The 24,930-nt window shown below is 45.6% G+C and overlaps 1 protein-coding gene across 1 annotated transcript in view; it reads left to right on the forward strand.

The window, feature by feature from the left end:
* Positions 1-23,432, forward strand: part of LOC126267887 (transmembrane GTPase Marf-like) — a 69,941-nt gene extending 46,509 nt beyond the window's left edge. Inside the window, 3 exon segments of the mRNA XM_049973196.1 lie at positions 20,421-20,562; positions 20,565-21,324; positions 22,749-23,432. Coding sequence (XP_049829153.1) covers positions 20,421-20,562; positions 20,565-21,324; positions 22,749-23,364 — 1,518 coding nt within the window. The 3' untranslated portion in view covers positions 23,365-23,432.
* The last annotated feature ends 1,498 nt before the right edge of the window (positions 23,433-24,930 follow it).

Below are 24,930 nucleotides of genomic sequence, written 5' to 3' on the forward strand. Positions count from 1 at the left end.
AAAACCCATGTGCACTCCGTGTGCATACCGGGGGGAGTCATTCCAGATGTGGAAAGGGTCCTTCCGGATGCCATGGAGAGTACAGGGTGCACCCATCTGCAGGTGGTCGCTCATGTCGGCACCAATGATGTGTGTCGCTATGGATCGGATGAAATCCTCTCTGGCTTCCGGCGGCTATCTTTTTTGGTGAAGACTGCCAGTCTCGCTAGCGGGATGAAAGCAGAGCTCACCATCTGCAGCATCGCCGACAGGACTGACTGCGGACCTTTGGTACAGAGCCGAGTGGAGGGTCTGAATCAGAGGCTGAGACGGTTCTGCGACCATGTGGGCTGCAGATTCCTCGACTTGCCCCATAGGGTGGTGGGATTTCGGGTTCCGCTGGATAGGTCAGGAGTCCACTACCGCAACAGGCGGCTACACGGGTAGCAGGGGTTGTGTGGCGTGGGCTGGGCGGTTTTATAGGTTAGATGGCCTCGGACAAGTACAGAAAGGGCAACAGCCTCAACGGGTGCGGGGCAAAGTCAGGACATACGGGGATCAAGCAGCAATCGGTATTGTAACTGTAAACTGTCGAAGCTGCGTTGGTAAAGTACCGGAACTTCAAGCGCTGATAGAAAGCATCGAAGCTGTAATCGTTATAGGTACAGAAAGCTGGCTGAAGCCAGAGATAAATTCTGCCGAAATTTTTACACAGGTACAGAAGGTGTTTAGAAAGGATAGATTGCATGCAACCGGTGGTGGAGTGTTGGTCGCTGTTAGAAGTAGTTTATCCTGTAGTGAAGTAGAAGTAGATAGTTCCTGTGAATTGTTATGGGTGGAGGTTACACTCAACGACCGAACTAGGTTAATAATTGGCTCCTTTTACCGACCTCCCGACTCAGCAGCATTAGTGGCAGAACCACTGAGAGAAAATTTCGAATACATTTCACATAAATTTTCTCAGAATGTTATAGTCTTAGGTGGAGATTTCAATTTACCAGATATAGACTGGGACACTCAGATGTTTAGGACGGGTGGTAGGGACAGAGCATCGAGTGACATTATACTGAGTGCACTATCCGAAAATTACCTCGAGCAATTAAACAGAGAACCGACTCGTGGAGATAACATCTTGGACCTACTGATAACAAACAGACCCGAACTTTTCGACTCTGTATGTGCAGAACAGGGAATCAGTGATCATAAGGCCGTTGCAGCATCCCTGAATATGGAAGTTAATAGGAATATTAAAAAAGGGAGGAAGGTTTATTTGTTTAGCAAGAGTAATTGATGGCAGACTACCTAACTGATCAAAACGAAAATTTCTGTTCCGTCACTGACAATGTTGAGTGTTTATGGAAAAAGTTCAAGGCAATCGTAAAATGCGTTTTAGACAGGTACGTGCCGAGTAAAACTGTGAGGGACGGAAAAAAACCACCGTGGTACAACAACAAAGGTAGGAAACTACTGCGAAAGCAAAGAGAGCCTCACTCCAAGTTTAAACGCAGCCAAAACCTCTCTGACAAACAGAAGCTAAACGATGTCAAAGTTAGCGTAAGGATGGCTATGCGTGAAGCGTTCAGTGAATTCTAAAGTAAAATTCTATGTACCGACTTGACAGAAAATCCTAGGGAGTTCTGGTCTTACGTTAAATCAGTAAGTGGCTCGAAACAACATATCCAGACACTCCGGGATGATGATGGGATCGAAACAGAGGTTGACACTCGTAAAGATGAAATACGAAACTCCTTTTTCCAAAGCTATTTCACAGAGGAAGACCGCACTGCAGTTCCTTCTCTAAATCCTCGCACAAACGAAAAAATGTCTGACATCGAAATAAGTGTCCAAGGAATAGAAAAGCAACGGGAATCACTCAACAGAGGAAAGTGCACCGGACCTGAGGGATACCAATTCGATTCTACACAGAGTACGCGAAAGAACTTGCCCCTCTTCTAACAGCCGTGTACCGCAAGTCTCTAGAGGAACGGAAGGTTCCAAATGATTGGAAAAGAGCACAGGTAGTCCCAGTCTTCAAGAAGGGTCGTCGAGCAGATGCGCAAAACTATAGACCTATATCTCTGACGTCGATGTGTTGTAGAATTTTAGAACATGTTTTTTGCTCGAGTATCATGTCGTTTTTGGAAAACCAGAATCTACTCTGTAGGAATCAACATGGATTCCGGAAACAGCGATCGTGTGACACCCAACTCGCTTTATTTGTGCATGAGACCCAGAAAATATTAGATACAGGCTTTCAGGTAGATGCTATTTTTCTTGACTTCCGGAAGGCGTTCGATACAGTTCCGCACTGTCGCCTGATAAACAAAGTAAGAGCCTACGGAATATCAGACCAGCTGTGTGGCTGGATTGAAGAGTTTTTAGCAAACAGAACACAGCATGTTGTTATCAATGGATTTATATATATTGCTTTTCACAATATATATAAATGACCTAGTAGATAGTGTCGGAAGTTCCATGCGGCTTTTCGTGGATGATGCTGTAGTATACAGAGAAGTTGCAGCATTAGAAAATTGTAACAAAATGCAGGAAGATCTGCAGCGGATGGACACTTGGTGCAGGGAGTGGCAACTGACCCTTAACATAGACAAATGAAATGTATTGCGAACACATAGAAAGAAGGATCCTTTATTGTATGATTGTATGATAGCGGAACAAACACTGGTAGCAGTTACTTCTGTAAAATATCTGGGAGTATGCGTGCGGAACGATCTGAAGTGGAATGATCATATAAAATTAATTGTTGGTAAGGCGGGTACCAGGTTGAGATTCATTGGGAGAGTCCTTAGAAAATGTAGTCCATCAACAAAGGAGGTGGCTTACAAAACACTCGTTCGACCTATACTTGAGTATTGCTCATCAGCGTGGGATCCGTACCATATCGGGTTGACGGAGGAGATAGAGAAGATCCAAAGAAGAGCGGCGCGTTTCGTCACAGGGTTATTTGGTAACCGTGATAGCGTTACGGAGACGTTTAACAAACTCAAGTGGCAAACTCTGCAAGAGAGGCGCTCTGCATCGCGGTGTAGATTCCTCGCCAGATTTCGAGAGGGTGCGTTTCTGGATGAGGTATCGAATATATTGCTTCCCCCTACTTATACCTCACGAGGAGATCACGAATGTAAAATTAGAGAGATTAGAACGCGCACGGAGGCTTTCAGATAGTCGTTCTTCCCGCGAACCATACGAGACTGGAACGGGAAAGAGAGGTAATGACAGTGGCACATAAAGTGCCCTCCGCCACACACCGTTGGGTGGCTTGTGGAGTGTAAATGTAGATGTAGATGTAGACTTCTCATTGTTACAATCTTATTAGTAAACAGTTGTTGATGCTTTTTTTAAAATAATATAAAGAACATAATACAGTATATAAAGATTTCTCTGGGGTTTAAAATTAGTTGAAACGGTTCCATATAATTTTTTACTACCTAGTTGATATGGATATACTTTATATAATGCAAATGTCGAAGAAAAATTTAAAAATAAAGAAAATGTAGCACAATGAGTGCGGTGAAAATAATTTGTAGTATGTAGAGGGAAGTGATATGCTGTATTTGGATGTGTAATACAGTCTAAGTAGCTTGTTGGTTAATAATGGCCTATTTCTACCTATTTCAGTCTCGGTACAACCTCGAGCTATTCTCATCTGAAATGGTTTGTGCTAATGTATGTTTACACAAATTATACAGATTATATGCTGATTGAGCACTTCATACATGGAATACATGAAGTTTACATGAGAAACACACTTATGCTTGTAACTTGTTAGTAGAAATAGAATATAGTTCATTGCTACTTGAATGCATTATTCCTTAAATAGCTCAATACATTTATTATGCATAAAATTCGTTGATTGTAGCATTGAATAGAGAAAAGACTATACTGTCTGCACACAATAAGACAAGCAATACATTACTGCTTGGTGCAGTATACTTTAAACACTATGCAGGATGTCACTGGGGAGGAGAAGCCTCGGAATAAAAGTTCTTCGAGCCTTCTCCTCCCACGCGACATCACCTTATTACTACAGTCTTAGTATGTGGTGCCGGTGTTTTATGATTGTTGCGTCGTTTGTGACTGTGTTGTGGCATGCAGTGGCATGCATTGTTGGTTTTAGTCCCTTACATGTTGATCCCTTCTGAGTCATATTCACTTAGTGTTCCTTCCTCGGTTTCGGAATCTGTGGTCGTGTTTGTGTCCTCCCATGTGGTCTGTTGTGTTGTTTGTGCTTGTCTACGCCTTCTCCCAAATGGGTTTTGCCACTTGTATTCTTCGTACAGAGTGCTCGATACAATATCGACTACGCTTTTTACTGTGTTCCAGTCATCGGGATTACGCATTATTCTGGCGATGTCGTTGTCGTTCTACATCTACATCCAGACTCCACACGCCGCCTGGCGGTGTGTGGCGGAGAGTACCTTGAGAACCTCTATCGGTTGTTACTGTTCGTGAAAAGAAGGATTGTCGGTATGCCTCTGTGTGGGCTCTAATCTCTCTGACTTTATCCTCATGGTCTCTTCGCGAGACATACGAAGGAGGGAGCAATATACTGCTTGACTCCTCGGTGAAGGTATGTTCTCGAAACTTCAACAAAAACCCGTACCGAGCTACTGAGCGTCTCTCCTGCAGAGACTTCCACTGGAGTTTATCTATCATCCCCGTAACGCATTCGCGATTACTAAATGACCCTGTAACGAAGCGCGCTGCTCTCTGTTGGATCTTCTCTCTCTCTTCTATCAACCCTATCTGGTATCGATCCCTTCCTGCTGAGCAGTATTCAAGCAGTGCGCGAACAAGCGTACTGTAACCGACTTCCTTTGCTTTCGGATTCCATTTCCTTAGGATTCTTCCAATGAGTCTCAGTCTGGCATTTACTTTACCGACGATCAGCATTACATGATCATTCCATTTTAAATCACTCCTAACGCGTACTCCCAGATAGTTTATGGAATTAACTGCTTCCAGTTGCTAACCTGCTACATTGTAGCTAAATGATAAGGGATCTTCGCAGCACATTACACTTGCCTACATTGAGATTCATTTGCCATTCCCTGCATCATGCGTCAATTCACTGCAGATCCTCCAGCATTTCAGTACAATATTCCATTGTTACAACCTCTCGATATACCACAGCATCATCCGCAAAAAGCCTCAGTGAACTTCCGATGTCATCCTCAAGGTCATTTATGTATATTGCGAATAGCAACGGTCCTATGACACTCCCCTGCGGCACACCTGAAATCACTCTTACTTCGGAAGACTTCTCTCCATTGAGAATGACATGCTGCGTTCTGTTATCTTGGAACTCCTCAATCCAATCACACAATTGGTCTGATAGTCCATATGCTCTTACTTTGTTCATTAAACGAATGTGGGTAACTGTATCGAACGCCTTGCGGAAGTCAAGAAACACGGCATGTACCTGTGAACCCGTGTCTCTGGCCCTCTGAGTCTCGTGGACGAATAGCGCGAGCTGGGTTTCACAGGACTGTCTTTTTCGAAACCCATGCTGATTCCTACAGAGTAGATTTGTAGTCCCCATAAAAGTCATTATACTCGAACATAATACGTGTTCCAAAATTCTACAACTTATCGACGTTAGAGATATAGGTCTATAGTTCTGCACCTCTGTTCGACGTCCCTTCTTGAAAACGGGGATGACCTGTGCCCTTTTCCAATCCTTTGGAACGCTACGCTCTTCTAGAGGATTACCGTACACCGCTGCCATTAGGGGGGCAAGTTCCTTCGCGTACTCTGTGTAGAATTGAACTGGTATCCCATCAGGTCCAGCGGCCTTTCCTCTTTAGAGCGATTTTAGTTGTTTCTCTATCCCTCTGTCGTCCATTTCGATATCTACCGTTTTGTCATCTGTGCGACAATCTAGAGGAGGAACTACAGTGCAGTCTTCCTCTTTGAAACAGCTTTGGAATAAGACATTTAGTATTTCGGCCTTTAGTCTGTCACCATTTTGGCCACAGTGTGTCTGGACATTTTGTTTTGATCCATCGTCCGCTTTGACATAAGACCAAAATTTCTTAGAATTTTCTGCCAAGTCTGTACATAGAACTTTACTTTCGAATTCATTGAACGCCTCCCGCATAGCCCTCCTCACACTACATTTTGCTTCGCGTAATTTTTGTTTGTCTGCGAGGCTTTGGCTATGTTTTTGTTTGCTGTGAAGTTCCCTTTGCTTCCGCAACAGTTTTCTAACTTAGTCGTTGCACCACGGTGGCTCTTTTCCATCTCTCACGTTCTTGCTTGGCACATACTCATCTGAGACATATTGTACGATAGTCTTGAACTTCGTCAATTGTTCTGTATAGGTGTCACTTGTGCTAGCGTGTTGTACAGCAGTGTGACATGTTGTGGTGTCCCAGTTTGTCCGCATACGCATACTTCACCGTTAGTAAGTCTCATACGGTTGAAATTTACCGGATACTGCCCGTGACCTGTCCTTGAATGGACCATCCCCCGGCTTGGGTCGACATGCTGAAGCGGAATGTGTGTCCAAGCCGGGTATTCACCTAGTCAGATGTGAGAAACCGATTAAAAAAACACAACCAAGCTGGTCGGCACACCAGCTCTCGCCGTTGATCCACCAGGTGGATTCCATCCAGCGCCTGTGTGCTTCTCCGTCTTCCGGAAATGGTTGCTCAAAGGCACTGGGAAGTATGGGCGACTGGTCATAAAAATCGGCTAAAATAAAGCAAAAAAATATAGAATAAATGGGAAAAAGGGATTAGGCATCGTAGCGGCAAACGCACGTCTGAGTGAGGAAGCAAGGAAACGGCGTTGCACAATTTTAATTTAATACGTGTTAGCCGCAGCGAAAGTAACAGTGCACACGTGTCCTAGAGCGCGGCAGCGTGGGCGTAAATCCTTTGGCGAGTGTGGGCGACCGTAGCGCCACGCCGTGACGCGGCTGCCTGCGCAGAAAAAGAACAGATGCCGGCCGGCCGGCGCCGTTACCGTAGTAAGCATGTCCCCCACCCCCTCCTCCCACCAACCTCTGCCCTCCTGCTCTCCCCTTTACTTTCTCTCTCCCAACCACCCACTCCAGCGCCTTTACTCGGGCTACCGCAGCGAATTCCGTTTCTCCTCTGTACTTTAAGGGAATGTCCGCTGCTGCGTTTCTTTCTCCCTGTGGTGGACACACCTCCAACAGTGCTCGCTTCCCTGTGGGTCCCAGGCCGTGTACAAATTCAAACAAATAACACCTACAGATGCTTTTTTGAGATACGTGTTACTGAGTGCGTAATATGAAATTTATGAAAGAGAAAAGAGAAAGTGATGCACCAGCAAAGTGCAGAAGACAAGAACCTAAAATAAATTTTAAAAATTTCCCTTAGTGCTTCACGACTTGATATTAATCTTATTAGACGGTGTATGTGTCCCAGTTCTGAAAAAAATGCCTGTAAATACTTAACAACGTGAGGGACGTATTTAATAACTTTGTGATTCCTTACATAAAGCCTCCAAAACAAAACTCAGGAGGGAGAAAAAAATTAGACATTTATAAATTATTAGTGACATTTGTTTGAAAAGTTGGAATTAAATATGTCTGTTGCGTTTGTGTTTGTGTCGTGTGTGTGTGTTTGTGTGTGTGTGTGTGTGTGTGAGAGAGAGAGAGAGAGAGAGAGAGAGAGAGAGAGAAAGAGAGAGAGTATGTGTGCCTCTGTAAATGTGGGATTTCGCATAGTTTTAAATATGATTGTTAACTTCAGGGACAGATGTACGTATTTCACTATAATTCTAAGAACATGTCGTCGAGCGGTTTGGCCTAGCGGTTCTAGGCGCTTCAGTCTGGAACCGCGCGATCGCTATGGTAGCCGGTTGGGTTCCTGCCTCGGGCATGGATGTGTGTGATGTTCTTAGGTAGTTAGGTTTAAGTAGTTCTAAGTTCTGGGGGACTGATGACCTCAGATGTTAAGTCCCATAGTGCTCAGAGTCATTTGAACCATATTTAAGAACATGAGTGTTTGATTTTTTGTGTTATTCAGAATACAATTACTATTTTTTATATAAAATAAGAAAAGAAACTTTCTTAGACGCTGTATGTTTGTACTGGCGTAAGAGCTAAACCCGAGGCCAATTTAAACAGAAGTTTTCAAAAAACGACTTGCTTACTGCTAACAATTGGTAAAAAATTTATGGGTCAATTTTAGTAGAAATGTAAGATATATATGTATACACTGATTTTTGCAAATGACCAGATCACGATAGAAATTAAAAATCAAATGATTCAGTCAATCGCAAGTAGAAACTGAGAGATCTACGCGCTCACTAACCGTTTGGAGACGTCCAGATTCCGACAGTAAAGAACACATACGATGGCAAGATATACGACAGAAGAAATTAGTTACGTATGAATGGGGAAGGTCGAAAATAAGCATCATCAGCAAAATCGAGAAATCTGCCAGTTTGAAAAACTGAAATCAATCTACTTAGTACCGCCGCCTCTGTGTCCAGGTCACACTTTTTAGAGAAGTTGTCCTTAAATGTTCTCGTTTATCAGCCAAAAGAATTTCATGGGCATTTGAAGTATTATGGCCATCATTGCACATTGGTGAGCCTGTAGCTGGCATTTACATTTTTTTTTTTTTATGTGACCAGAATATATCGTGTTACTCCATTGCTGCTCTAGAGGTTAGACAAGTTAATTTGTTATGTGCAAAGAGACCAAAGTTATCAGTTTTGAACAGGGCCAGATGATTCAGTGCCTAGGGTCTGAATGTATTTTGCAGTGACCGTATTTCTTTGTTAGTATTGGGAGTTGCTAACAATACCACAGTAAGCACACAGCTTGCAGTTACAGCACGCCACACGATAATTCGAGTTCAGTACCAATCCCCCCGTACAGACATCATTCAACGTAATCGTAAAGTTTATCATTGCGTTTTTAAAAGAACGTTACAACGTTAAGGCAGTACTCAATTGCTGTCGTTGTCTTTGCCAACGGTCTTCTCGGTTCCGTGCAGTAAGGGTTTGCATATCAGCAGCTGGCGAAAGGAATACATTTTCCTTGACGTAATCTCCCAAAAAAGCCAAGAGAGGTGATCTTTGGTGAACGTGATGCGCATGATGTTGAGTCGTTTCTACCGCTCTATCCGTCAGGAGAGGTTTCATCCAATATCTGGCGATCCTCCACTGCGCCAATGCACCATCTTCTTGAAACGCTGCACATGTTTTAAGTTCCTGTGCTTAAGATGCAACGTAAAGTCGCAGCATGTCCAGATAAACTGTTAACGTAATTGTAGGATCAGTGAAAAAGAACAGTTGTGTTATGTATTGAGCCACACCTCAAATTCTCTTTCAGGCTGTACTGTATCTACTGTACCACGATATGTGTGGCCTCCGACTCCCAGACGCGGTCATTGTACCTGTTTACTTTCCCGGAGACGTGAAAATTTGCTTCATTTCAAATACAAACTTCATTGAGGTAGTGATTGGCTGCATCGATTTGTTCCCACGTGCTCCTAACAAACTGGGCCCATCATCTGCTAACCTGTAGTCTGTACCCAAATAAGTGTAGCCATTTGTGTGAAGTGTTTACTGTAGTCCTCTGTGGTATACCTGGTTCTCTGGAGGTAAGAAATGCTGTTCTCACGGCTTAACAGGACTGGCGCTCATTTGCTTGTCACCTACACTGCTAGCACCTTTAAATTTCTCATACCATCCTTAGGTGCTCTGCACACTTGGCGAATCTCGGCCATAGACGCTCCGCAACTGTCGCTGAACCAGGCGCCCATGTTTCAAGAAACTACAAAACACATTTCACTTTGCCCTACATAGACAACATTGTGGCAGCCACACTTCAACCTGAAGAGAGGGAAAAGAAATCTTGCCATCAGCGCAAATTAAAAGTGTGTCCATAAGAACTACTTAATTTAATGTATTGGTATATCCGTGAATAGCTAACTGTTAATCTACCATTAGCAACAAATCCGATAACTGTGTCTAAATGGTTCAAATGGCTCTGAGAACTATGGGACGTAACATCTGAGGCCATCAGTCACCTAGAACGTAGAACTACTTAAACCTAACCAACCAAAAGGCATCACACACATGCATGCCGAATGCAGAATTCGAATCTGAGACCGTAGCGGTCACGTGGTTCCCGACTGACGCGCCTAGAACCGCTAGGCCACAGCGGCCGGCCAACTGTGTCTAGTATGGGAGGATGGACAAAAATATGAGAACATCAAATACACGACACATTATGGTGCCTAATACGGTGCAGAAAAATCGTTGGCGTTATGAACAGCTTCCATTCGTCTCGGAATAGATAAATACAAGTTATGTGCGGTTTTCGGTGGACTCATGTACCATTCTTCCTCCAAAATAGAGGCCAATCAGGTAACGATAACGGAAGTGGATTGCTATCACGAATACCTCTCTCCAAAGTACAAAGGCTCAATAACACTGCGACCTGTTTAGTGGCTATTAGAGATGCGACAGTCCATCGTCGTGCTCACAAAACCAGTCCTGGACGAAAGTGGATGCGTCAACATGGTTGTCTAGGAACACGGCGTCACAATTGGAATACAAATGTTGTACAGTAGGATGGAACTGATGAGGCAAAATCATCACGTAACCCTTCGCTGTAACGTGACTTCGCAGAGAGGCCAAGGCTGCCCAAATCATGAACGAACCCCCGCCATCAACCACTCTTGGGACGTGAACGCCAGCAGAAGATGGAATGAGAGTGGAACATGACTCGTTCGACCAACTGGCTATTTTTGATAGACCCAAAGTGCAGGTTTTAGGATTTCGGACCATGTTTTCTTGTTACAGGCATTTCCGATCACTTGGTTCAAATGGCTCTGAGCACTATGGGACTTAACTTCTGAGGTCATCAGTCCCCTAGACTTAGAACTACTTAAACCTAACTAATCTAAGGACATCGCACTCATCCATGCCCGAGGAGAGATTCGAACCTGCGACCGTAGAGGTCGCGCGGTTCCAGACTGTAGTGCTGTAGTGCCTACTACCACTCGGCCACCCCGGCCGGCTTGCGATCACTTATGAGTGGTTTTGTAATTCGTGCTCGCCCTACAATTCCTTGCTTATGGAGCTCCCTCCGTTTTGTTGTGATGCCGACTGGGTTCGCGAGTGCAAGTTCTAGTTCTGCAGTGACTTTTGCAGCTGTCGTCGGTCTACTTTCCGTCACAGTCCTCTTCACCGATCGTCTGTCACGAACAATACACAGTCTCGTCCACGTTGTGACTTCAGGTATGTTGTTTTTCCGTTTTACCTGTACGCAGTATAAATGCTCCATATGGTGGCTGTTGAAACACCAAACACTTTGGCTGCCTTGACTACAGAAGCACCATACTACCACCGAGAGTTTAGTCACCTTCCGACGTAACGAACACACAGCTACACAGAACACTGTTGTGGCCACGAGTGAGCCTTGCACCACAGACAAGGCACCGGTGCCGTTAATGGTCGAACACAACAGGGCAAGCTGGTGGTTGCCTAGATTCTCCATTTATATTCAGGCACGCATTTCTCGCTGTCGTTTCCATATTTGTATCCAGTGCCTTTAGAAATCAATTTTTGTAATTAGGGAATTACTTTATGCTCACTCTGTATGGTTTTCATAAAATTAACTTGCCCCCCTTCTTGCAGCGGTGTACCGTAGGTCTCTCGAAGAGCGTAGCGTTCCAAAAGATTGGAAAAAGGGCACAGGTCATCCCCGTTTTCGAGAAGGGACGTCGAAAGGATGTGCAGAACTATAGATCTGTATCTCTAACGTTGATCAGTTGTAGAATTTTGGAACACGTATTATGTTCGAGTGTAATGACTTTTCTGGAGACTAGAAATTTACTCCGTAGGAATCAGCATGGGTTTCGAAAAAGACGATCGTGTGAAACCCAGCTCACGCTATTCATCCACGAGACTCATAGGGCCATAGACACGGGTTTCCAGGTAGATGCCGTGTTTATTGACTTCCGCAAGGCGTTCGATAGAGTCCCCACAGTCGTTTAATGAACAAAGTGAGAGCATATGGACTATCAGACCAATTGTGTGATTGGATTGTAGAGTTCCTAGATAACAGAACGCAGCATGCCATTCTCAATGGAGAGAAGTCTTCAAAAGTAAGAGTGATTTCAGGTGTGCCGAAAGGCAGTGTCTAGGACCGTTGCTATTCACAATATACATAAATGACCTTGTGGATGACATCCGAAGTTCACTGAGGCTTTTTGCGGGATGATGCTGTAGTATATCGAGAGGTTGTAACAATGGAAAATTGTACTCAAATGCAGGAGGATTTGCAACGAACTGTCGCATCGTGCAGGGAATGGCAATTGAATCTCAATGTAGGCAAGTGTAATGTGCTGCGAATACATAGAAAGAAAGATCCCTTATCATTTAACTACAATATAGCAGGTCAGCAACTGGAAGCAGTTAATTCCTTAAATTCTCCGGCAGTAGGCATTAGGAGTGATTTAAAATGGAATGATCATATAAAGTTGATCGTCGGTAAAGCAGATGCCAGACTGAGATTCATTGGAAGAATCCTAAGGAAATGCAATCCGCAAACAAAGGAAGTAGGTTACAGTACACTTGTTCGACCACTACTTGAATACTGCTCATCTGTTTGGGATACGTGCCAGATAGGGTTGATAAAAGATATAGAGAAGATACAACGGAGAGCACCGCGCTTCGTTACAGGATCATTTAGTAATCGCGAAAGCGTTACGGAGATGACAGATAAACTCCAGTGGAAGACTCTGCAGGAGAGATGCTCAGTAGCTCGGAACGGGCTTTTGTTGAAGTTTCGACAACATACCTTCACCGAGGAGTGAAGCAGTATATTTCTCCCTCCTACGTATATCTCGCGAAGAGACAATTAGGATAAAAGCAGAGAGATACAGTTTGGTCCCATTGGAACTTACCACAGCTTCTCAATTTCTGAGTCATACAATATTTAATGTGAAGCAGTGGATATATAAATTAAACAAGAGAGAAAAAAGAGATTAGAGCCCACACAGAGGCATACCGACAATCTTTCTTTCCACGAACAATACGAGACTGGAATAGACGGGAGAACCTATAGAGGTACTCAAAGTAGCCTGTGCCTCACACCGTCAGGTGGCTTGCGGAGTATGGATGTAGATGTAGATGTAGAACCTTTAACTCAGTTGCTAGAAGCAAAGGGAGATTCGATGAAAAAGAAACTGATAACAGGTGGTGGAGTTGGCTGAGAAGAGCTGTAATCGAGAGTCTTGTTGAGGGGGAGGCACGGTGCTCGCCCGAGAGGAAAGTTTCCGTGCGAAAGTGGGAGCTCCTGTAGGGTGTGTTTGTGACGACCGACGCCTTCTGCAGTAGAGGGAGCGCGGTCCTCCCCGCACCTCTTCACGCCTCGCCTGCCTCCACAGCGGTGACACGTGCCGGAAATTCGCCACCGCCCTGCGTGGCCACATGCAGCCTTCGGGCTCCGCTTTCTTGGAATCTGCTTTCGCCGAATCTCTTTACGTCAGCAAAGGGCTACACTGCGCAGAATGTGGTGTGTTGAAACGGAGGCGACAGCATTGAGCTCCTGGCAGATTCATTCTACTGCGCTTCCGAACCATCAGCAGCCTTCTTCGCGTCCTACGAATTCTGAGTACTCGCTGCCAACCTTCAACCGTACTATGAAACGAATTATAATCCGTTGTTTTGGTCTTCAGTCCTGAGACTGGTTTGACGCAGCTCTCCGTGTTACTCTATCCTTTGGAAGCTTCTTCATCTTCCATTACCTACTGCAACATAAATCCTTCTGAAACTGTTTACTGTATTCATATCTCGGTCTCCCTCAACCATTTTTACCCTGTACGCTCCCTGCAATACTAAATTGCTGATCCCTTGATGCCTCAGAACATGTCCTACCAACCGATCCCTTCTTCTAATCAACTTGTGCCACAAAGTCCTGTTGTCTCCAATTCAATTTAATACCTCGTCGTTAGTTATGTGATCTAGCCGTCTAATCTTCAGTATTCTTCTGTAGGACCACATTTCGAAAGCTTCTATTCGCCATTCCCATTGTACATTTTATATCCTCTCTACTTCGAACATTATTTTGCTCCCCAAATAGCAAAACTCATTTACTACTTTAATCGTCTCATTTCCTAATCTAATTCCTGCAGCATCACCCGAATTAATTCGACTACATTCCATTATCCTCGTTTTCCTTTTGTTGATGTTCGTCTTATATCCTCCTTTCAAGACACTGTCCAATCTGTTCAGCTGCTCTTCCAGCTCCTTTCCTGTCTCTGACAGAATTACAATGTCATCGGCGAAACTCAAAGTTTTTACTTCGTCTCCATGAATTTTAATACCTACCCCGAATTCTTCTTTTGTTTCCTTTACTGCTTGCCCAATATACAGATTCATAAACATCAGGGATTGGCTACAAAACCTGTCTCACTCCCTTCTCAATCACTGCTTCCCTTTCATGCCCCTCGACTCTTATAACTGCCATCTGCATTCTGTGCAAATTGTAAACAGCCTTTCGCTCCCTGTACTTTATCCCTGCCACCTTCAGAAAGTGCGTATGGCAGTCAACATGTCAAAAACTTTCTCTAAGTCTACAAATGCTAGAAACTCGGCTCTTATAACTGCCATCTGGTTTCTGTACAAGTTGTAAATAGCCTTTCGCTCCCTGTGCTTTATCTCTGCCTCCTTCAGAAAGAGAGTATTCCAGTCAACATTGTCAAAAGCTTTCTCTAAGTCTACAAATGCTAGAAACATAGGTTTGCCTTTCCTTAATCTATTTTCTAAGATAAGTTGTAGGGTCAGTACTGCCTCACGTGTTCCACTGTTTCTACGGAATCCAAACTGATCATCCCCAGGGTCGACTTCTACCAGTTTTTCCATTCGTCTGTATAGAACTCGCGTTAGTATTTTGCAGCTGTGAATTATTATACTGACAGTGCGGCAGTTTCCACATCTGTCAACACATGCTCTCTTTGGAATTGGGATTATTATATTCTTCTTCAAGTTTGAGGGTCTTTCGCCTCTCTCATACATCTTGCTCACCAGATGGTAGAGTTTTGTTAGGCCTTGCTCTCCCAAAACTGTCAGTAGTTCTGATGGGATGTTGTCTACTACCGGGGGCCTTGTTTCGACTTAGGTCTTTCAGTGCTCTGTCAAACACTTCACGCAGTATCATACTCCTATTTCATCTTCGTCTACATTCTCTTCCATTTCTATAATATTGTCCTTAAGAGCATCGCCATTGTATAGACCCTCTGTATACTACTTCCACCTTTCTGCTTTCCCTTCTTTGCTTAAAACTGAGTTTCCATCTGAGCTCTTGATATTCATGCAAGTGGTTCTCTTTTCTCTAAAGGTCTCTTTAATTTTCCTGTAGGCAGTATCTATCTTACGCCTAGTGATATGCTCCTCTACATCCTCTAGCCATCCTTGCTTAGCAATTTTGCAATTCCTGTCGATTTCCTTTTTGAGACGCTTGCAATCCTTTTTGCCTGCTCCAGTTACTACATTTTTATACACTCCTGGAAATGGAAAAAAGAACACATTGACACCGGTGTGTCAGACCCACCATACTTGCTCCGGACACTGCGAGAAGGCTGTACAAGCAATGATCACACGCACGGCACAGCGGACACACCAGGAACCGCGGTGTTGGCCGCCGAATGGCGCTAGTTGCGCAGCATTTGTGCACCGCCGCCGTCAGTGTCAGCCAGTTTGCCGTGGCATACGGAGCTCCATCGCAGTCTTTAACACTGGTAGCATGCCGCGACAGCGTGGGCGTGAACCGTATGTGCAGTTGACAGACTTTGAGCGAAGGCTTATAGTGGCCATGCGGGAGGCCGGGTGGACGTACCGCCGAATTGCTCAACACGTGGGGCGTGAGGTCTCCACAGTACATCGATGTTGTCGCCAGTGGTCGGCGGAAGGTGCACGTGCCCGTCGACCTGGGACCGGACCGCAAAGACGCACGGATGCACGCCAAGACCGTAGGATCCTACGCAGTGCCGTAGGGGACCGCACCGCCACTTCCCAGCAAATTAGGGACACTGTTGCTCCTGGGGTATCGGCGAGGACCATTCGCAACCGTCTCCATGAAGCTGGGCTACGGTCCCGCACACCGTTAGGCCGTCTTCCGCTCACGCCCCAACATCGTGCAGCCCGCCTCCAGTGGTGTCGCGACAGGCGTGAATGGAGGGACGAATGGAGACGTGTCGTCTTCAACGATGAGAGTCGCTTCTGCCTTGGTGCCAATGATGGTCGTATGCGTGTTTGGCGCCGTGCACGTGAGCGCCACAATCAGGACTGCATACGACCGAGGCACACAGGGCCAACACCCGGCATCATGGTGTGGGGAGCGATCTCCTACACTGGCTGTACACCTCTGGTGATCGCCGAGGGGACACTGAATAGTGCACGGTACGTCCAAACCGTCATCGAACCCATCGTTCTACCATTCCTAGACCGGCAAGGGAAGTTGGTGTTCCAACAGGACAATGCATGTCCCCATGTATCCCGTGCCACCCAACGTGCTCTAGAAGGTGTAAGTCAACTACCCTGGCCAGCAAGATCTCCGGATCTGTCCCCCACTGAGCATGTTTGGGACTGGATGAAGCGTCGTCTCACGCGGTCTGCACGTCCAGCACGAACGCTGGTCCAACTGAGGCGCCAGGTGGAAATGGCATGGCAAGCCGTTCCACAGGACTACATCCAGCATCTCTACGATCGTCTCCATGGGAGAATAGCAGCGTGCATTGCTGCGAAAGGTGGATATACACTGTACTAGTGCCGACATTGTGCATGCTGTGTTGCCTGTGTCTATGTGACTGTGGTTCTGTCAGTGTGATCATGTGATGTATCTGACCCCAGGAATGTGTCAATAAAGTTTCCCCTTCCTGGGACAATGAATTCACGGTGTTCTTATTTCAATTTCCATTAGTGTGTTTTTTCCTTTCATCAATTACATTCAATATCTCTTCTGTTACCCACGGATTTCTATTAGCCCTCATCTTTATAACTACATGGTCTTCTGCTATCTTCACTATTTCACGCGTTTGTCTGGGCTCTCAACAGATACCCCTCTGTTGTGGTTGCACCTACGGTACGGCTGGTTACTGGACCCGAAGCGTCATTTAAATTGAAACCTCCATCTCTGTTTATTAAGTATTCTGACATCTTTATTTCGATAGACTACTTAATCGTGCTGTGCCAGAAACTCGGCGTTCGCACCATGATACTGTTCTCATCATGTTTCATTTCATGCTTCTATTCCGAAGCACAGCTCGGTTTCTTGTTCGGTTTAGTCGAGTGTATCGCTGACGTTTGTGGCAGTCTCCTAGACTGTTCTGATAGTTTGCCTCACGTGAAACATACCACATTTGCATGGAATGCCATAAGTGCCCGGCTTTCGGAGATATCGATCGTCTTAATCTTAGTTGACGGGAGCGAAATATTCTGGATTCCGTTAGAATATACCCATCTTTTCCAATATTGGGTCAAAGTAATTTAGGTTTTCTTGGCTTCTATTACTTTGTCTCAGTTTATTTCTCAGGATTTCATTATTTTGACGGCAACGTCCTTTCAATTTTTCAATCTGACCACAATTCCTTCGGAACAAAATCGGTAGGCGTTTTAATTCTTCGGCGAGGCCCTCTGAAAGTATTCGCATTCTATTCATCAGAGTATTTTGAACTGAAATTCTTTGTGCCGTATGGTGGTGCCAATATGCACGGGCACAGAGGCTAGTGTGCGTAAGTTTTCTACACATACTGTGACCCAAGAGAAACATTTATTCTTCTGTAAGTTATAGAGCGCAACAATCAGACGTCCTTTCTTTATTGCGGGTTTTATTTGGCAAATCCAGATATCGGCTAGTGCCTAGCCATTATCAGTGCACTACTTTCTAGCCTCGGTACATGTCAGTTCCCGAACAACAGGGAACTGAGATGTACCGAGACTAGAAAATAGTGCATTCATAGTGGCTAGGCACTAGCCGATATCTGTATTTTCCAAATAAAACCTGCAAAAACAAAACTCGACTGACTGCTGAGCTCTATAATTTTTAAATCATGTCACAGTCGCTGAGTGCACCTACTTTTTGTAATGGTAGGTAACATGATTCGGTCTACTCGTAAATGACAAGTATGTGAATAGCAGCTGGCCCTGCCATTTCCTAGTTCCGGCTTGAATTTTATATTGAGATGCATACAGTTAGAATCTTCCAGGAGTTCTTCAGGTTTTTCCGCTCCATTTGGCCTCATCGCAAACATATCGTCCACCTAACGATCGAAAAACGTTCCTTTCAACTTGGTGGGTACAGTGCCTTTGCTTCAAAGTGTTCTTAGACGACGTGGCAGGGCAGTGCAGCGCTGCATTGTTTGCGGCTGAGGGTCGTTTGGGTACAAATTTATTTTTAAATTCTTTTTAAGTATAATCAACAAATCCCCGGATCCGACTCTAACTTGGAACGCCCGAACGCCGATGTCCTTCGAGAGAGCCAGATGCCAGATTTGGGAAGTTGATCCACCTGAGCTATCGCGGTGCTGCTGGCGACAATAGCATGGACCCCTCAATTGCCGAGAGTGAGAGACCAATTGCAAACGTAAGCACTCTTACTCTGAAACAGATCTCAATAACGACAAGATCTCACTTCAGCCAACAACGCCATTCTCCCCCTGCACAGGCCATGAATGCTCAAAGGTACCGACTGGCCGCCGTGTCATCCTCAGCCCACAGGCGTCGCAGGATGCGGATATGGAGGGGCATGTGGTCAGCACACCGCTCTCCCGACCGTATGTCAGTTTCCCACACCGGAGCCGCTACTTCTCGATCAAGTAGCTCCTCAGTTTGCCTCACAAGGGCTGAGTGCACCCGCTTGCCAACAGCGCTCGGCAGACCGGATGGTCATCCATCCAACTGCTAGCCCAGCCCGACAGCGCTTAACTTCGGTGAACTGACGGCAACCCGTGTTACCACTGCGGCAAGGCCGTTGGCTCAACAACACAACTGACCAAACAAATTTAAAACCACGCAAAATATTCAGTCGACTAATGTACTAGACCATGATGGAATAATCATTACATAGCGATTACAATATTTCTGGCGTCAGTAAATACTAAATATGGCGGCAACACGCACTACGACCAAGAAACAACATTCACAACAAAGGATAAGAGACAACATTCACAACAAAGGAATTACTTACTTAACACACACTGAAGAGCCAAACGAAACTGGTATACCTGCCTAATATCGTGTAGGGCCCCTGCGAGCACGCAGATGAGACGCAACACGACATGGCATGATCTCTTCTGAATAGTACGTTGCAAGGCATTCCAGATATGCTCAATAATCTTCATGTCAGGGGATTTTGGCGACTAGTGGAACTGTTTAATCTCAGAAGAGTGTTCTTGGAGCCATTCCGTAGGAATTCTGGGCGTGTGGGGTGTCGAATTGTCCTGTTGGAATGTTCAATGGACATGAATGACTGCAGGTGATCATACAGGAAGCTTACGTACGTTTTACCTGTCAGAGTTGAATCTACACGCATCGGGGGTCTCACATCACTCCAGCTCCACACGCCCCACTCGATTGCAGAAGCTTCACCAGCTTGAACAGTTTCATGCTGGCATGCAGGGTCCATGGGTGCATGAGATTGTCTCCATACTCATACACCTCCATCCGCTTGATACAATTTGAAACGAGACTCGTCCGACCAGGTAACATGTTTCCTCCAGTCACCAACAGTCCAATGTCGGTGTTGACGGGCACAGGCGAGGCGTAAAGCTGTGTGTCGTGCAGTCATCCAGGGTACACGAGTGGGCCTTCGGCCGCGAAAGACTATACTGACGATGTTTCGTCGAATGGTTCGCACGCTGACACTTGTTCATGGCCCATCATTGAAATCTGCAGCAATTTGCGGAAGGGCTACACTTGTGTCACGCCGAACGATTCTCTTCAGTCGTCGTTGGTCCCGTTCTTGCAGGATCTTTTTCCGGCTGCAGCGACGTCGGAGATTTGATGTTTTACCGGAGTCCTGATATTCGGGTTACACTTGTGAAATGGTCGTACGGGAAAATCCCAACTCCATCGCTCCCTCGGAAATGCTGAAATGCTGTGTCCCGTCGCCCGTGCGCCGACTATAACACCACGTTCAAACTCACTTGACTGTTGATAACCTGCCAATGTTGCAGCGATAACCGATCTAACAACTGCTCCAGGCACTTGTTGTCGTATACAGGCGTTGCCGACAACAGCGCCGTATTCTGCCTGTTTATTTATCTCTGTATTTGAATACACATTCTTTGGCGCTTCAGTTTATTTTGGCATGTGTCCAGTCAGTAATGGAAGATACTGGACGTCAGTATCAGCAGTAGCAAGCTCTCTCTAAGCTAAAAGCAGAGCTGTTTAAGCTAGCGTTGTCACTCTTTCTTAACTTTAATAAGCTTATTTTGAACAATCGATGGGATGCCTCGGCTTCAGAACCTGAATTTTTGGATGAGGTAAGGGGACAACATATGGAACGAACAGTTGATTTTCTTGTGAGAGAGCTGAAAGTTTGTTCCCAGAAGGAAGCTAATGAGAGGATATTTTTGTGTTCGCTAAAGAGGTCTTACTAGCAAGGCTGATGGAACAGAAGGGACAACCTGCTCATGTTGGTGCTCTGGCAGAAGGATTTCCTACGCGATACTTAGAATTTCAGAATTTTGAACGAAAGTTTGAAGAATGCATTTCTAAAAGTGCAGTGAAAACAAAATTTGCACAGCACTCCCAAAGAGGAAAGCTTATTGCTTCAGAGATACACACAGTAATTGATGGCGTCTACGAGCGTGCTGAGCAGTTGAAATCTGAAAAAGCTCTGGCAAAAAAGGAACTTTGCGACAGGCTTAACTACACGGAACAGCAGCTGCGAATGATTACTCAGGAAATGAAGGAAAAAATATACCAGATGGTTGAAGATGTAGAGCAAATGGTCTCAAAAGCACTCAGTGAGGAAATTCGTCGTTTGTCTGTCCTTGTGGATGAGTTCACCTTACCATTTCATCCAGAACAATTGGTTCTCAATGTGTACAACAAAGAACTGCACGCTCATGTGGAAAATGGACTAAGTAACAATCTTCGTGCACGGCTTTCTACAGCACTGGCCATGAACATTGAGAACAGTCAACGAGAAATGACAGAAAGAATGTCATCGCTCCTTCCTCCAGAGAAAAAACAAGTATCATTAAGTGTCCTACCCCGTAGGAAACCTTTTGAGATACTGTATCGACTCAATTGTGATAACCTGTGTGCAGATTTTCATGAACATCTGGAATTTCGGTTTTCATGAGGCACTACAGCATTGATAAATACACTCCTGGAAATGGAAAAAAGAACACATTGACACCGGTGTGTCAGACCCACCATACTTGCTCCTGACACTGCGAGAGGGCTGTACAAGCAATGATCACACGCACGCCACAGCGGACACACCAGGAACCGCGGTGTCGGCCGTCGAATGGCGCTAGCTGCGCAGCATTTGTGCACCGCCGCCGTCAGTGTCAGACAGGTTGAAGTGGCATACGGAGCTCCATCGTAGTCTTTAACACTGGTAGCATGCCGCGACAACGTGGACGTGAACCGTATGTGCAGTTGACGGACTTTGAGCGAGGGCGTATAGTGGGCATGCGGGAGGCCGGGTGGACGTACCGCCGAATTGCTCAACATGTGGGGCGTGAGGTCTCCACAGTACATCGATGTTCTCGCCAGTGGTCGGCGGAAGGTGCACGTGCCCGTCGACCTGGGACCGGACCGCAGCGACGCACGGATGCACGCCAAGACCGTAGGATCCTACGCAGTGCCGTAGGGGACCGCACCGCCACTTCCCAGCAAATTAGGGACACTGTTGCTCCTGGGGTATCGGCGAGGACCATTCACAACCGTCTCCATGAAGCTGGGCTACGGTCCCGCACACCGTTAGGCCGTCTTCCGCTCACGCCCCAACATCGTGCAGCCCGCCTCCAGTGGTGTCGCGACAGGTGTGAATGGAGGGACGAATGGAGACGTGTCGTCTTCAGCGATGAGAGTCGCTTCTGCCTTGGTGCCAATGATGGTCGTATGCGTGTTTGGCGCCGTGCACGTGAGCGCCACAATCAGGACTGCATACGACCGAGGCACACAGGGCCAACACCCAGCATCATGGTGTGGGGAGCGATCTCCTACACTGGCCGTACACCTCTGGTGATCGTCGAGGGGACACTGAATAGTGCACGGTACATCCAAACCGTCATCGAACCCATCGTTCTACCGTTCCTGGACCGGCAAGGGAACTTGCTGTTCCAACAGGACAATGCACGTCCGCATGTATCCCGTGCCACCCAACGTGCTCTAGAAGGTGTAAGTCAACTACCCTGGCCAGCAAGATCTCCGGATCTGTCCCCCACTGAGCATGTTTGGGACTGGATGAAGCGTCGTCTCATGCGGTCTGCACGTCCAGCACGAACGCTGGTCCAACTGAGGCGCCAGGTGGAAATGGCATGGCAAGCCGTTCCGCAGGACTACATCCAGCATGTCTACGATCGTCTCCATGGGAGAATAGCAGCCTGCATTGCTCCGAATGGTGGATATACACTGTACTAGTGCCGACATTGTGCATGCTCTGTTGCCTGTGTCTTTGTGCCTTTGGTTCTGTCAGTGTGATCATGTGATGTATCTGACCCCAGGAATGTGTCAATAAAGTTTCCCCTACCTGGGACAATGAATTCACGGTGTTCTTATTTCAATTTCCAGGAGTGTAGATTCACTGCCAAACAAGGACATCGAATTGCATTACACAATTATGCTCACATGGTACCTCGTGACATTCTTTCTCCGTCAGAGACCTTGGATGTTGCACAGATAAAATTTACTACTAACCAACCAAGCGATGATTGGTCTATACCATCTAGGTTACTGATGTCATCCATTGGTTCACAAGACACTATGGGTGGGCTTCTGGTTGCTGGGTTTTTACTGAAGACTGTAGGCTGCCGACTTATACTGGTGATGGGAGCAGTGTATGGTTGCCTGTGCTTATATGAAAGATTGACATGGTCCAACAAAGCAAAAGAGCGTGCATTCAAAAGGCAGTATGTTGCACATGCTACAAAGAAACTCCGGCTTATTGTTGATTTGACTTCTGCCAACTGCAGTCACCAAGTACAACAGGAGCTTTCAAGCACATTTGCTCGTCTTTGTCACCTAGTGGATGAGGCATCAACTGACATGGATGAGGCCATAAAGTCACTTGAGAAAGAGCTCAGGACTTTTGAGGAGGCAGCTGCATATGCTAAGAGTTTGCGTAATAAAGCGAACTACCTTGCACAAGAGCTAGCTATGTTTGAAGAGACTTACCTGCAGTGTGATAATTAATAGCTTATTATTACTTAGACACTTGTATAAATGTGCAGTCAACTGCATGAAACACTCACTACCAATCGCCGGCAATTAACTGTTAACGTCGCACAACTATGCCAAGTAGCCACTTTTGATAATATATCACTGAAGTAATCGGCACTAGACGTAGCCAAATCAAGATTTTCTGTTTATAGAGGTGACGTAACCTCTCTGTAACTAAAGAGCTACTAGTCTGATGAACAATAACTGTAAAACTCAGCATACGGCCGTTGCCTTAGCAGTAACTGCCTTGGGACAGCCAGTGTTCCGATGCTACTTACACAACACACCGGCGCTACTTAATAAATCTGCAGATTTCCGCAAAATAATCAGCACGGACAAGTGTACGAAAAGTGCACATAATACAACCAAAACGACCTCGTTCCTTAGAACCAGTGAAAAACACACAACGGGAATCCTCAAACCATACTGATCAACACAGGCCGATGACTCGAAATAAATCGATGGGCGTGTTTTCGGCACACGATTAATATCAAAACACGACGTGACTACTCGGGAGAAATACAGGGGGAATACTAGGCGACTACATAACTAGAGACGCAGATTTGTCCGCAGCTCGTGGTCGTGCGGTAGCGTTCTCGCTTCCTGCGCCCGAGTTTCCAGGTTCGATTCTCGGCGGGGTCAGGGATTTTCTCTGCCTCGTGATGAGTGGGTGTGTGTGATGTCCTTGGGATAGTTAGGTTTAAGTTGTTATAAGTTCCAGGGGACTGATGACCATATATGTTAAGTCCCATAGTGGTCAGAGCCATTTGAACCATTTTTGACGCAGTTTTCGTTCAGCAACAAACAACCAACAAAGTCATGACAAATTAATAAAACACAACAATCAAAGTGTTCTTCTCTGCCGCACACAGTTGTCGCAAAGCATATGTCATGTGGCACCGCCTATGAGTGACCTTCTAACGTACAGTACTGTCTCCAGTCTTAGTTTAATTGCTCAAGATTCCACACAGTACACACGTGAAACATTCTAGTCGGTCCTGTCGAACGACTCGCAAAACTTAATTTCTCTTCAATAAACTCATCACTCGTACAACACATCGGGGGTATGGAGTCACCCTGAGAAGTCAAAGGTTCCCACAAAGATCCGAAGACAACAGTTAACACAAGAGACCGTCCAGACAAACTATAAGCAACTAATATAATATGTAGTTTGCCTACGAAGCACACACGGGACATGTGTCCCTAACCGCCGATCACAGGTCATACATTATTGAACAGAAAAGTATATTCCGTGCAAACTTACAACAAAACCACTCTGAAAGCATCTTATCGGTGCCTGTGGCAGGAAATAGACCCTAAACTGTTGCTGATAGAAAACATAACCGAAGTTAGTCACTACTTTCCCATTTCGTAAGCAAGTTACAAAGCCATATGACAGCGGGTAGAAAAATTTAAAAGATTCCCACTTTCAGGAGCGTACCATACAGTATCTCACTCTGTGCAGGCTTTGTTGTACATGACTGAAATCACTATGTGAACGGTGCAGTCACTGTTGCAAAATTCCAATACAGGATTTCA

This window comes from Schistocerca gregaria, chromosome 4, assembly GCF_023897955.1.
Source record: "Schistocerca gregaria isolate iqSchGreg1 chromosome 4, iqSchGreg1.2, whole genome shotgun sequence".
Taxonomy (NCBI): Eukaryota; Metazoa; Arthropoda; class Insecta; order Orthoptera; family Acrididae; genus Schistocerca; species Schistocerca gregaria.